Source organism: Eurypyga helias, unplaced genomic scaffold (assembly GCF_000690775.1).
Source record: "Eurypyga helias isolate BGI_N326 unplaced genomic scaffold, ASM69077v1 scaffold9278, whole genome shotgun sequence".
Classification (NCBI taxonomy): Eukaryota; Metazoa; Chordata; class Aves; order Eurypygiformes; family Eurypygidae; genus Eurypyga; species Eurypyga helias.
In genome coordinates, this window is record NW_010266341.1 from 33,818 (window position 1) to 48,370 (window position 14,553).

The 14,553-nt window shown below is 37.6% G+C and overlaps 1 protein-coding gene across 1 annotated transcript in view; it reads left to right on the forward strand.

The window, feature by feature from the left end:
• Positions 1-14,553, forward strand: part of CLEC16A (C-type lectin domain family 16, member A) — a 68,812-nt gene that overhangs the window by 26,471 nt on the left and 27,788 nt on the right. Inside the window, 6 exon segments of the mRNA XM_010157040.1 lie at positions 1,046-1,168; positions 2,768-2,877; positions 3,365-3,409; positions 4,481-4,531; positions 6,831-6,959; positions 10,868-10,988. Coding sequence (XP_010155342.1) covers positions 1,046-1,168; positions 2,768-2,877; positions 3,365-3,409; positions 4,481-4,531; positions 6,831-6,959; positions 10,868-10,988 — 579 coding nt within the window.

Sequence of the window (14,553 nt, forward strand, 5' to 3'; positions counted from 1 at the left end):
TAGTCATAAGCAACTTTCCCTTCCAGAAGGAAATCTCTAGCTCTTTACTATACTGTTAAGTTGTTGTGAACACTAATACTTTGGTTGCCTTGGTTCTTTAAATGCTTCCTTCCCTCCAACCCCTTTCTTCAGTTTCATCAATACAGAGAACACTCGTATCACTGTCATTAGTTGTCAAACAGATCTTTATTAATTGTTCCAAATACATATGCTTACTGAAGAAGTAAGTCAGATATCACAAATGGCATTGTTATGTAGACTTAACCCAAGTTCAGCGTTGGAAGAAACTATAAACCACACTGTACTCGTCTCCTGATTTCTGGGGTTTTTAATTATCATCCTTTAGAACAAGGACAGGGAGACCCTCAGCAATCCATAACTATGTTTTGTTCTAAGAGTTTTTACTGTAACTAATCTATTCTGAGAAATAACTTTGCTAAGAGGCATAAGTTGAAGAAAGATGGGTTTAGTTTCCTTGTACAAGTCAGTGAGAATCTGTGATTTGTGTTGGGGAGGGTACTAAATAAGAGCCTACTAGCTACAAAATAATATTCACAAGAAATTATCCTAAATTTCCAATTCATTACCTATTTGCTTGAACTGAACCATTAACAAAATAAAATACCTATGTTTTTTTACCTTATGTGAACTTAGTACCAAAGTGGAATTAAAATCATACTTTCGTATTTTCCCCTTTAGCCGTCATGCTCTTCAGATGTATGGCATGACTTGGATTTGCTTTAGATGCAAGCAAATAGTTTGAGAATTTCAGATCCAGCCAAATGGTTTGGGTATCACCAAACACTTTGGGATTTGAGTGTCTTCACCCAGTAGGCTCTATTTAAGGCTGGGTTTTTTCAGTGATACATAAAGGTGTTTAGTCTTCCTGTTATGGCTCCTTTTCCTTGTGATAGAAATTCAAAACCAGCTTGCTGAGTTTTGTACTGCTAATTACACTATTCTGAGAAAACTGCTATGGTCTATTAAATCTTGAGGCATACTCCTGTCTTCTAATTTACCTTTCTTCTCTCATGCCCCACAAAAGGAATTGACCCAGTCAAGCTGGAGAGAATTCAACTTCCAGCTCAACATGCTGAAGAGAGAAATTCATATAATCATGTACTTGCAGAAGGGCTCATCAGGATAATGAATTATGCTGCACAAGCAGGTATCACTTTTCCAGTATTTGTTTTCTTGCCAAGCTGAAATTTTTGAAAATAAAAAAAAAAAACTACCTAACCTCTTGTCTTTGAGGGAAAAGTGTCTGTTTAGCATGCTCTTCAATGAACAGTAAGTAGATACGGTCTGTGAAAGACAGCTCAGGTTTTCCTTGGTTGTTGAGGAACCAGAAACTGGATTTCTGTTGAATGGTTGGTTTTATACTCAGAAATATACAGAGATCTGTTGTCTTAACTTTCTGTGGTTTTGAATAAACAAAAATGATAAGATAAATGATTTCAGCTTAATGTAGAATTTCATCCTGAAAATATGATCTGCGGCATCTTTGCTTGTAAAAGTAATTCCAGTGGAGGAGAAGTCTTGAAAACTATACGGTACCCTTTGCTTTTAGCAGTCCTCTGTCTCTAGAGGTGATGGCACATTTTTCCACCCTTCTTTTAATCACAGATTGTGTTTTCAGTTCTGAACTGTTTTTGTAGAAAATGTGTTGGTGTTGTTTTTCCCGACTTCAACTTTTTTGTGAAATGAGGGATAAAGGCTCAGTGACCTATTCCACAGAACCATGATTCTTGAACAAGCCACAGCTCTTCTCCCTGAACTTCCCCTCTTAAAACTTCAAATGAGTAGTACTGGTTTTTCCCTGAAACTGATGCACTATCAAATTCCAGATTGTCTGCAGAATAAAATCTGCTGCTTGCTTGACTGGCAAGACTCCTCTGGAGTACTAACGTGTTACACTGATGTGCCAGTCACAGATTAAAAGCTCACATATACATAAGGAGTTTATACATACTGCAGAAGGAAGCAGTGCAAGATAAGGAAATGCATTTATTTAGACAAAAGCACTTCTGAGGAGGGATGGAAATAGTTGGTTTTCTTTAAGCTTGCTAACTGTTGTGTGGAACATCTCCTTTTCTCTTATGTTTGGGGGTACTGACCTTTGTCTGTATCTTCAGTTTCTGTCAGCATAATGCTGACTTGTAAAATAGTAGATGAGAGTTGAGGTCAAAAGCCAAGATGCTTGTCTGTCTGATGGATATATTGTCTCAGTATTGATCAGTGAGCTCAGACTGTATGTTTGTAATATCTTTTTTCCATCATTCTGAAAGTAAACTTAAAATCTCAGTGCATTCTTTCACTCTGACTTCTGTAGATTCTCGCAGACAGGCTGTTCCTGAATACTTTGGACTTTAAGGAAAAACTATGCCTTACTAGTATGCTATGTACAAAACCTCCTTTCATCTTGTGATTTTTATCCATGCCAAATGTCTGATTGTTTTGTAATTTTAGTGTAATTCAACCTGTGCTTCAGATCATAAGAGGCATTGGGTTCGGCTTCTTTTCTAGCAGTATTAATCTTTATTGCCTTCTTATTGCATGGTTCTTTTAAAGTACTCTTCCAGTTCTTTTTTTTTTTTTTCGTTATTAGCCATCAGCATTGTAAGCCAGCACTCATCCTTGTCAGATAGGGTGTGTATGACAGGAGCCAAGTTTATGACAGTTGAAGAGAAAAAACATGTAAGAACATCAGGTAATGAGAAGAGCAATACTTATGCTGTGACTATTTTATATATTGAAATTTTCATAGATGGAAAAATCCGTTTGGCAACTTTAGAACTTGGCTGCCTGTTGCTGAAGCAGCTTGTGTTTTCTAAAAACGGCAGCATCATAAAAGATGTTCACCTTGCTTGCCTTGAGGTAAGTATCTTCTTTCAAATCACCAGTCACTGAGTCTTGTAGTATAGTTGAATACATTTGTTTCACTTCTGATTGCAATAAGCATAAATGTGAAACTTCACCACGTAGAACATTTTTCCGTTGGTAGCTCTGTGCAGTGAACATGAAGAATCAATATCCCAGTGTTCTGTTCCCAGCTTTGCTGTTACTTTCTGTTTAAACTCTCAACTTCTCAAGCAGAGTTATGTTTAAATTTCAGGGAGAAATTCGTATGTCAGCAACCTCAACAATGTAAAGAAAGTGCTTGTGACACTAACAAGCTCACATAAGATGTATTTTCGTAAGTGCAAGAACTGTGTTCTATCAAATTCTGACAGAGCATGAATATGGGGGTATTAATAGACAATCCCTTCTGTATGAGTGTTTGGATATTGGGTTTTTTAACACGCCTTTTGAGTAAATGGTGTGTATTTACACCCTGAACCACAGTTATTCTATTTTTTTTTAGGGTGCAAGGGAAGAAAGTGTTCATCTCCTTCGTCGTTTCTATAAGGTATATATGCAAAATGCTGTAAGAAAAATGCCCTTTGTTATATGGAATTAGAAGGAAGTCTGCAGCTCAGCCTCTATGTAGTGTCCTTGGCAGCACTTTTTTTTTTTAAGATGGGAACTCTGTATTTGTGATAGAGAAGAAAGTGTTTCATTGGAGGATTCCTGTCCTTTCCTGCCTTTCCCACACTGACATATGTCACAAAAGGGCTGCTACAAGTCCCACAGGGTTTGTACTGGTGGTCAGTTGTGCTTCTGTTCCAACTGCTATGTATTTCATGGAGCAGAGCCACACTATTAGAACACTTCTGGGATTTAACCATTGATGCTAACGTGGGATGGGTTTCTTTTGGGCATGACTTAATATTTGTGTCTTACCGAAAATCGTGTTCTAAAAGTTTACTTAATCTTTTTTTTAATTGGAGACCTCTGCAGCTTTTTGGTATTGTAAACAATGAGAGAAATAAAATGTTTAGCACTAGGCATTAACTTTATATATAAATATTTCCTTTTTTTTTTTTGTTAGAATTCTCTTGAAGAATGTTTTCTCAATGTGACTTACAAAAAATACATAACTTTTGGTGGGCTGACCTTGGCTGGCTGCCAGATGTCCACCCAGCCACGTTCACTCCCACTCCTCAACAGGATGGAGGGAGACTAGACGTAAAAAGACCTTGTGGTTGAGGTAAAGATAGGGAGATCACTTGCCAATTACCATCACAGGCAAAACAGATCCAACCTAGTGAAAATTAACTTATTGCCAGATAAAATGCAGGTATGTAGTTAGAAACAAGGACAGATTGAAACAACACCTTTCCCACACACTCCCTTTTCCCAGCCTTACAATCTCTCCTTCATTCCTGACTCTTCTGCCTTCTCCCCTGCTGAGTGGTGCAGGGGGTGGGAAATAGCCATGTCCGGCATGGAGTAGCCCCAGCCTTTCCTCACAGAGGCCCCTGCAGCCCTCTGCCAGCCTGGACAGGAACACCCAGTAGATGATTAAATAAAACCAAGTAAGTATGGCTTCATAGCCATAAGGTTTCATGATATGTCTATATACCTCTTTTTTTGAAAGGGAGAAGAAATTTTTCTGGATATGTTTGAAGATGAATACCGGAGTATGACAGTAAGTGACACCTCTTCTGCCCTGCCAGATCCTCAAACCCAGATACAACACACAGCACTCACTGATAACTGCTGAATCTGCTGGCATCTTTATTTCCAGGAGTATAATAACAGAATGCGAGTGGGGTTTTTTTTGTCTCTGAGGAGTTGTGTGTACACTTACATAGATCTTTTATGTGAAATTTCACAGCTCTTTTTTTAAATAAAAAAAGTCACTTTCTGAAGGTATACAAAAATTACTTTATCCTGGGAAACAAGACATTGGATTAGTATTTTTTTCCTAGTCATTAAACAATATGAAAATTTTCCAATATCTTTCTGAAGCCTAGCAGAGTTTCAGTTTTGAGTGGTGCCATTCTGCTTACCGCTGCAGAATAGGGCTTTAGTGAATAAATATCAAGGCCTTTGTCTTTTCTGCTCAATGAGACAAAGGAACTCACCTAGACAAAGCCTATGCTGTAGTACTGGCTGTGGGAGTTTTAACGGATAATTAAGAGTAATCTCAGTTCTTACTTAACTTGTCAACACGTTGTAACATTAATTATCTATTTCAATTCTTAGATTAGAATTTGGATAAAAATACTTCGGGTAGTTAGTTACAGGGTTGGTTTTTTTACAGTGGTACAGGGATTTAGTGAGCAACCACTAGCTGTCTTTTTGAAAAAGCACAGCCTCCAGTTGGTATGTTGCTATAAGTCTCTTAATATGGGAAGCATCTTGCATGTAAATTACCAGCCTAAGTAAAAGCATTTAGTGAAACATTTCCTAGTAGTTAAGTATTGCTGTACTTTTAGGGAAGTGGCACCGATACTAGCATCACTTTTTCTGTTGCAATTTCGGTATATGTGTAGATTTTTCTGTTGTATCTCCATTTCAGAGATTGACTTTTTTTTTAATTTACTGTGAATGACACAGCTATACCCTGGAACTTGGGCTTTGTTTTCCTTGAAGCATACGTATTTGCCTAGCTAGCAACTGATTTCAATGCTGAGTAACACTGATATTTTCTGGTCAGATGAGTTGTGTAAATAACATGGTATAGAGCTTCTATGAATGCTCCATCTGAACGATAAAGCATAAAGTTGTGTCTTCGCTAGATGAGAACAAGTTCAGAGGAGCATGTAAACTGAACACTTGTAGCCTTAGTACATTTGCTTTCAGCAATGCATTTCCTCTTTTAAATGTCCTTCACCTTTATGATGTTTAAACCAGCGTACTCATGAGAATTGCACCTGAAGTAGTTATTTGCTTGCTAGAAATTTTCGTTCTGTGTTCTGATTTGTTCTCATTCTCTTTGTAGATTTCTGTATCTTTCTACACATTAATTGGATTTGCTAATCCAGTGTTTCAGACACTGAAGATGAATTGTTCTGAGATCAGAAAAATTGACTGAAGCATATTTTTGAGGTTGTATGTGTGCAAGGCAGCAGTTCAAGACTGTACTCTGAAAATTCTGGACTTCCATAGAGTCATAGAATGGTTTGGGTTGGAAGGGACCTTAAAGACCATCCAGTTCCAACCCCCCTGCCATGGGCAGGGACACCTTCCACTGGACCAGGTTGCTCAGGCTACATCTTTTATGGTATCTGACCATGGCAAGGTGGCCAGGAATGCTTCCAGTTGCAGCTGGCTATTTGGGAATGCCCACGTGACTGCATTTTTCTTCCATGCAGAATATCACACAAGTTATGGGAAGGGCTTTTATATGTTTTAGCCACTTCAGCTGGCTTCCTGGCAGAAAGAAGCTCATGTCTCCAATGTGTTTATATACAATAGAACTTGGATGAAATTGCCCAAAGGTACAGAAGCATAGATACTTCAGTCATCATTTATTCATGAAATCAAACAGCCGTGTAAGGGAGGGACTCTGTTATTGGCAAGATTGAAGGGAATTGTCTAGTGTGAAAGTTGCTGAATTATTAGAGACCAGAGAATTTTTTCTGGAGAGAAAAAGATAGGGGAAACCTTTTCCTGTGTTTGAAGAAATTACAAATTTGAGTCAAAACATAAAATTAACCTCACAGACTTTTGCTTTTTAGTACTCCTGAAATAGCTTTTCAGAGCATTTCCCTGAGTTTCTTCAGTATGGGAACTTCAACAGTGTGTTAGGGAATGATGGGCAAGTAATATAAAATAGAGATTGCATGTAAGGAGCTTAAAATTAGATGGATGGTATAAAAAAATTCTCAGAACTCTAACAATTCTTTCCTCTCAAAATATGCAAACAGAGTTGTATTTGAAAGTAAAGATGCAACTGCTTATTGTTCTGTATAGTAATCAATGTTAAAATATTTTTATAGATTAAACCCATGAATGTAGAGTACTTGATGATGGATGCCTCAATCTTGTTGCCTCCAACGGGGACACCACTGACTGGTATTGATTTTGTGAAAAGATTGCCTTGTGGAGATGTAGAAAGAACACGAAGAGTGAGTAAGACTTTTTTTCTTACATTAGTTCATGAGAGAATGATGCCAAAGACTCTGAACAATTCTAGAAATACAAATGTTTCACCTTGAAAGCTGCTTGACTGGAATCTTCATCTATAAACTCATACAGACTTGATGAAGACAGGCCTGTGTGTATAGTATATGTTACTTACCTGTCCCAGTGGAGAAATGTGTTCTGTATGATTTCTTGTCTGGTCAATTCAATATGTTCTTGCACTGGGGTTCTGTTTTTCAGACTGTGGAGATATTTACATAAAAAGATATTTTGATGATGTGTTAATGTACTCTCCATTTCTTTTTGTGATCTGATACCTCCGTCCATCTTTCATTATATTCCTATAGTAAGAATCTCCACTGGAAGGCTGGCTGGCTTCATATTGTTTGTGTTTTGACGCATAGCAAAAAATGTAATTCTACTCGAGAATATTAATCTCACCAATATAATTAGTGATAGAGATCTTGAGAGTTGAGGAGAAAAATAGCAAAATATCTATTTTTGAGTGACACACGCTGTAGAAGTGGTAATGACCTGAATAAAATCATTATCAGCATTCTTGGGATAATCAGTTCTTGGCCCGTATCAGACAGCGTCCTATAAGACTTGCAGTGCCAGTAAGTCTCGATTTATTATTGCATGGCATTATTCTTTGAAAAGTGCTGTTCTTCGGTTAGCTTTGCATTTATGTGAGTGCATATAAAAGTATATTCAAGTACTCTTGAACAAAAAACATATTTCCAGGAATTGTTTGAAAACTTTTGTTTTCATTACTTATAAGCCACACAACTGTTGTTATCACAGCAAGTTACGTTTGATAAAGTATGTGAATTGTCTCAAAGTATTCTTCTTAGAAAGCAGAAATGCTTCCTAGAATTCTCTCTGAGGCATTTAACAGAACGATACGTAGAAATGCATGTTAATGGAAACTGACTGCTCCATGGTTCTTCATGTGCTAAATCGGGAATAGCTTAACTGCTGTTGGTGGAAATTCAAAAATCAGTACAAATATTCCTGTAACTTCTTTGGGATGGAAGGGTCTTTCTCCTCAGCATGAACTCCCAGAATGTTTCCCTGTTGGTCCTTCTTCCCCTCAATGCAGTACTCCAGAAGCTTTAGAAGTTCTTGGAATTCTTACACTACTTTCTTCCAGCTGGGCTAGCGCTCTCAGGCTGAACTGCCATTGCACTATGCTGAACTGAGGTGTGTCCTGTGACATTGCTGCTGCTGCTTAACCTGCTGGAGGGCCTTTTTGCTGCCAGTTTCAAATGGATAGTGATTCCATTCTGAGCATCCCATGGCAGGATTTTAACAAAGTTCTCAAGGTTTATTTCACTAGCAAGCGAAGAAGTCTTGTACTTTGGTTATATCATGAGTTCTTAGCTGTTAGAGATCAGATCTTTTTAGGCTCTCACTTCTTCTTTTGCTGCAGAAAGTCCCTCTAAGTGGAAACTCTTTTCCTCTTAACTTTAGGGGAACTCTAAGAAATCAGATCTCTCTCGAGTTATCAAAGGCACATCTCCAAAATCCAGACAGCCAACCCCTTTGACTTAAAACATTGAAATTACCAGTTGTTGTTTAGCTGATTTCAGAAAGCAGCTTCTGCTGCTTGATCAATTACATCTCCCCAGAATCAGATGCTCTTTTGAATTGATAGTCCAGTTGCTACTTGTTTGTTGCATCTCTTCCTTTTTGATTTCTATAGTCCTAAAGATGGTACTGTTTCCCAGTCACCTAGAATAATATAAACTCATTTACATGCTTATTTGGGAGGTAGTGAACAGTATGGGTCTTAAAACGCTGCACTTTGGAGTACATAGCAAGCAAAGACTTGGAAAGAAGGTTTGGAACTACCTGTGAGGGCGCTGTTTCATGAGGATGTAATAAAATACTGGCAGGGTTCCCTACAAATTGCTGTTTCTTTGCACGTGGTATGTGTATATAAATGGAGGAATCAGCACGAAGTATACCTCACCATGGTGCGTAGTTCTTTAAGGTAGATGTTCCTACTTAACCAAGAAAATGGCACTCAGCTGAAAAATGTTCTAGGCCACTGAACTGCTCTGCTTTTTTATTGATATCTAATAAAATGTTATAAGAAGTCACAAATCACATGCTTTTGGATTTATATTGATATTGCTAGCAAACTGAGGGGTATTGGGAATGTAGGAAGCACAGTGTAGTTTTTTTTATCTGATGTACTTGGTTATTTTTTTCCCCCCCTTGCAAAGGCTGAAGTTCTGGTTTTCTTTCCTACTCTTGTAGATTATTCCGCAGTAAGTGTGATGACATGTTTGGAGATGATTGACATTAGTTCTATAGGAAATGTATGCAAGTAAAATATAATGCTCTGTCTAGGAGGTAAAGAGGATTGAGGGGAAAATAAGTGAAGGCAGGCTGAGTGATGGCTGCCTTCAATTGAAAAAAACCCACCTGTTGGGTTTGACTTTTGGGTTACAAAAAATGCAAGGATGTTTTTGTTCTTGATTGAATTTGGAAACTTTTACTCTAATACCATGAATTCTTCTTGAAGCATCTGCTAGAAAAAGCGCTTTTTAGTAAACAGATTTCAGTAAATGCACAGTACATCAGAATGCAGTCTGCCCAAATGGGAGCCATCGTCTCCCATTATAAAGAGACTCTGCTCTTATTCATAAGGTAGTGTTAATATGGTGGTTTTGTTAGATACCCTCGACATTCTTTGCTCTGAATAATTATATTGCTCTACTAGATTTCAACAGCATACAAAATTCATCTGCTGTGGTGTCAATTCATGGAAGAGCCAGATGCATGACTTCCTTCTCTTCATCACCGTTCTGCCAGAAGTTTCTGAAAGCACCACCAGTATGATAGCTGGCCAAGCACTCACATTTTGGTTCACCGGAGCCAGAGTTCCGTTGACTTTAAAAATAGAGGGGGTTAGATTTGTTTTTCCTAATACTTCCTGTAGTCTGGGAGTTCCTGGGCACTGCAGCTGTTCCATGAATTTGATGCTTTTACTGTAAAGCAGCAGTTAATTTCCAGTATGCCACAGAATTACTATGTAGGAAACTTAAAAAAAAAAAACCAACCCTGGAAGTAATAAAAAATGATTTTTCGTTTGCTATGCTAAAAATACAGTTCTTGTAGTGGAAGAGGATTATAAATGGTGCCTTTCAAACTGTGGCTAATAAAATGATGATTGTTCTTTGGCACTTTATATAGTCTTTGCGTACCATATGTCAGTAATTTCTAAATCAAAACAAGAATAATAATTTCACAGAGTAGCTGTTGAAAGTTCCTTGGGACTAGTGCAGCTTTCAGAATACTTTGCCCTGATGTAGAACTTCTGAAGATAGAGATCAAGTTCTCAGAGAATGCTGTAGTGCACGTGGTTGGTTTTGACGAACACAGCAAATTAAAACTCAAAAATCCCCACTGTTTTCTCTCAAACTTGTAGACATCTTAACTTTTCTGGCTGAGTCTAGCTATTACTGTTTTAAGTTCAAGATGTGAGAGTCTTTAAAGGTTGGTTGTGTAGTTGTCTGTAGTGTACAGGGTATTGCAAATACAATCAGCCTTAAAATATTGATAAAAAAAAAGGCAAGATCATTGGTTTTGCTTAAACAGCTCCTGTAATCATTTGCCTGTCTGTCACTGTCTACGTAAGTGTGCCAGTGGCATAAAAGTTCTGCTTCTACTTCAATGAAAATAAATACAAGTTTCACTTTCTTCCATATCCTTTTTTTAACTAACTTTGAATTTACATTCTACTTTCTCATTTTAAAAAGTAGATTTACTGCATGACAACAAACTCAGGGGTTGTAAAAGCCAGTACACGCTCGTATGATTCTGTTAAAATATGTAGTACCGAGTGCAGCAATGTTTTAATATTCTTTCTTTGATTTCTTAGGCAATCAGAGTTTTCTTTATGCTGCGTTCGCTATCACTGCACCTGCGAGATGAGCCAGAAACTCAGTTGCCACTCACAAGGGAGGAAGATCTGATAAAGACAGATGATGTTCTTGACTTGAGTAAGTAGTCCCTCGATTTCCAAAATTTCCTGTGCCCGTGACATGGGAAAATTGTTGGCTATTGTTTTAAAGTGAAAAGCCCCAAATAGTTATCTTGTTTATGTAATTAACTACCACGTGTACTAAGTTTGTCTTCTACTGGATTTGAACATTTCTTGTGCTGTGTTGGATTTTTTTTTTTTTTAAATAAGTATTCCAGGATTTAAATATTGACATATAAAGGATTCTGAGTCCTTCATCTGGTTTCCTCATATGTTAGTCTTCTAAATGAACTGATCCCAGGAGGATTTTCTTCTATTCTGCTTTCACCTGTGCAAAATGCCCTTAAACCATTAATGAGCTTCAAGCGACTGGAGGTAACTACTCCAGCAGCTATACTGTACACATTTTAAGTTGGCATAGGGAAGCTTTTATCCCCACAGTTGGACAGGATGCTGAGCTGTTCCCAAGGGGAGTGGGTTGGTCATGTCCAGAATGACCGTGTGATGATAAGTGGTGCTTATTATGAAGTGAAGGCAAAGGACCTTCTTTCTGCAGAATCGTAGAATGCTACTGTCCTCACCATACTGAGGAAACGAAAAAGTGGGAAGGAATAGAATCATGAAATAGGCTAGTTTTCTGTAAATTCAATACACTTGTGTTCATTTAACATCAAAATATACATCTCTAGATGACATAGTGTGACTAAACAGTACGGTTGCTAGAGTAACTCTAGCCTAAATCATAAAGCTCTAGTTTTACTGTCTCCAGCACTGACTTTTTTTAAGAAACAGTAACTTGTCATGTTTTAAGTTAATCTTACTATAGTGAGACATCTGCTTTTTGTTTAAAGGTTTAAAATATGTAGATAATTTTTTTTTAGGCTAGAATTGAAAAGAACAATGCATGATGATGTAAATACTATTAATTCTACTTATTTTAATCAAGATCTAGAAGATTTTGACATATTGGTGTTAGCTGATAAGCAGTTAACTCTGGTTCAGGCAGGCGTCTGATTATGAACTTGCTGGTACTGTTTGTGGCTTTACAGGGTACATGATTGCTAAATTAGAGTGTATCTATTTGCTAGGATTTTAATTTTTGAAGGTTTTTTTCCTTACAAAAGAGGGGAAAAAATGCTTGATATTTCAGACATGAATTTTTTGAGTCTCTATGTTTAAGTGCTTGTTGATCTTACTCCAGCTAAAAAACCAGTTGCCCTAGTTGCCTTAGGAGACATTGTGGGATTATGTCCAGCATCTCAGGGAACTTGTTGTGCATCAAGTCCATCAAGAATATTAATTATCTGAGTGAAAGGAAAACACTGATCGAGTGAGCGAAGCTGAAATTTCATGATATCAGAGCTGCTGGGCAGTAGAAAATAAATAAATTATATTTCTAAATTGTTATTAACAAATTATTAAATTCAATTTTTAGAAAATATATTTGTCTGCAATACTTAAAGTGTCAGAGGACACGCTGGCACAAAGTCTAAGCCATGCAGCTTAGAGCAGTGAGAGGTTTTGAGAATAAACTCATTTATATGTAAATGTGGAAGGAATGCTGTCAAAGCAGTTAACTGAACTTTGAAAAACATGCATGCTGTAGGACATGGACAGGCCCTTACTAAGGAAATGTAAGAGTTAGGCTACAATAGATGAGAAGACATCAAGATATCAGTCCACTGTTCGCATTTTTGGTAGCTACATGGCCGGTGATGTGGAAAACTAACAGTTGAGTCATTGCAATTCTTTCTGTATTTAAAGTATTTAAGAAAATGTCCAGGGAAAATACTACTTAAAACGTGTTCTTCAGTAGTGGTATCATAGCTGTCCTCTTCCTACTGGTATTGTTTTGCCTTGTTGAATTAAGTAGAATGACCTTAACACAAACTCCATCACTTTTTATCTTTCCCAAAGAGAATGAACAGCACAAGATGTATTTAATTCCATCACACAATTGTCAGGTAAAAAAGCTATGTCCATAATTTAGTTACTGTTGACTTGCTAAAGGATTAGTAATAGAGAATTAACTTGGTTTCCTGTTTCAAATGAATCAGCTTCTACTGAAAGAAAGTGGTTTTCTTAAATTAACTGGAAGTGTGATTATGAAGTAATTGTTAGTTTTTAGAAAACATACTGAACAAAAGGTAGATCTGATTGAAATACTGTTTCCAAGGTTATTTGTTCCTCCCCAACCCCCAAAAAAGAAAAAACAAGCAAGGACAAAAGATGTTCTCTGGTCTAGAGAAATGCTGATCACTTATCCTAAGTTTAGCAGACTGCACTGCAGGTATTGTGCAATTCATTGCAGGTGTCTTTTTCTTTGTGACTTTTCATTTCTAAGGCAGTTCTATTTACACAGAATACAAGGTATTCTTTTCTTGGACCATGTAGTTTAGGCCGTAGGTTATTAGATAGATTCTACAAAGGATTCTATTGTTATCAAAGTCAGAGTAGTAACAATGTGAAATTCTTAACTACCTTGTTTAGCAGCTGAAATGTTAGGAAAGTATTCAGGAAGTCTCACAACTGCAGAATAAAAACGGAAAGACTAAAAAATGTGGAATGTTGCTTAGAAATCGTGTAGATAAGACTCTACCAGTTTATACTCACTTTAATGCTTTTGTGATACAATTTGAATTAAGCATACTGCCATATGCCTGGTTGCTCTTCCATTACACAACCAGGAACTCACTGAAAATAATAATTACGATTTGTTACACATTTAAATTCTGGGACAGTAGATCCATCCTTCTTTGGTGGAGAAAACCAAATTCTCATTAGTGTAGACTTCAGCAACTGAGTGTTTCTTTACAGAAGAAACCTCTCTATTTCTTCTGGAAGGGGACGTGTCACTCGACTTGATAATGCGTTATGCATCCCTGCCACTCATAGTGTGTTACTGTTTTTAGAATGTTTGAAAAGAGGTTTTATTTTTTGCCACTGGATAATCTATTTTAGAAATTTAGTGGTTAACTTGAGCTGACTATTTTTTTTAATTAAAATCTTAAATTAAGAATTAATATCACAGCTTTTTTACCGACTAGGTGTTAACTACCAAACCAGTATGACACACATCAGAAGACAGAAGGATCAATATAGAACTTTCAAGATGTCTGAATGCACAGATATATGTCTGTGTTTATATTTTTGTGGGCAGACAGGAAGCTGTTATAGATTACATCAGAGTTAACCTGACCCTTTTGCAGACATGTTTTGGTAGCTCCAGGTACACTTCTGGTGGATGAAAAGCTGAACATGAGCTGGCCATGTGTGCTGGCAGCCCAGAAAGCCAACTGTATCCTGGGCTGTATCCAGAGAAGTGTGGCCAGCAGGTCGAGGGAGGGGATTCTGCCCCTCTACTCTGCTCTGGTGAGACCCCACCTGGAGTGCTGCGTCCAGCTGTGGAGCCCTCAATATCAGAAGAATATTGACCACTTGGAGCGAGTCCAGAGGAGGCCATGAAGATGATGGAGAGGGCTGGAGCACCTCTGCCATGGGGACAGGCTGAGAGAGTTGGGCTTGTTCAGCCTGGAGAAGAGAAGGCTCCGGGGAGACCTTATAGCACCTTCCGGTACCTGAAG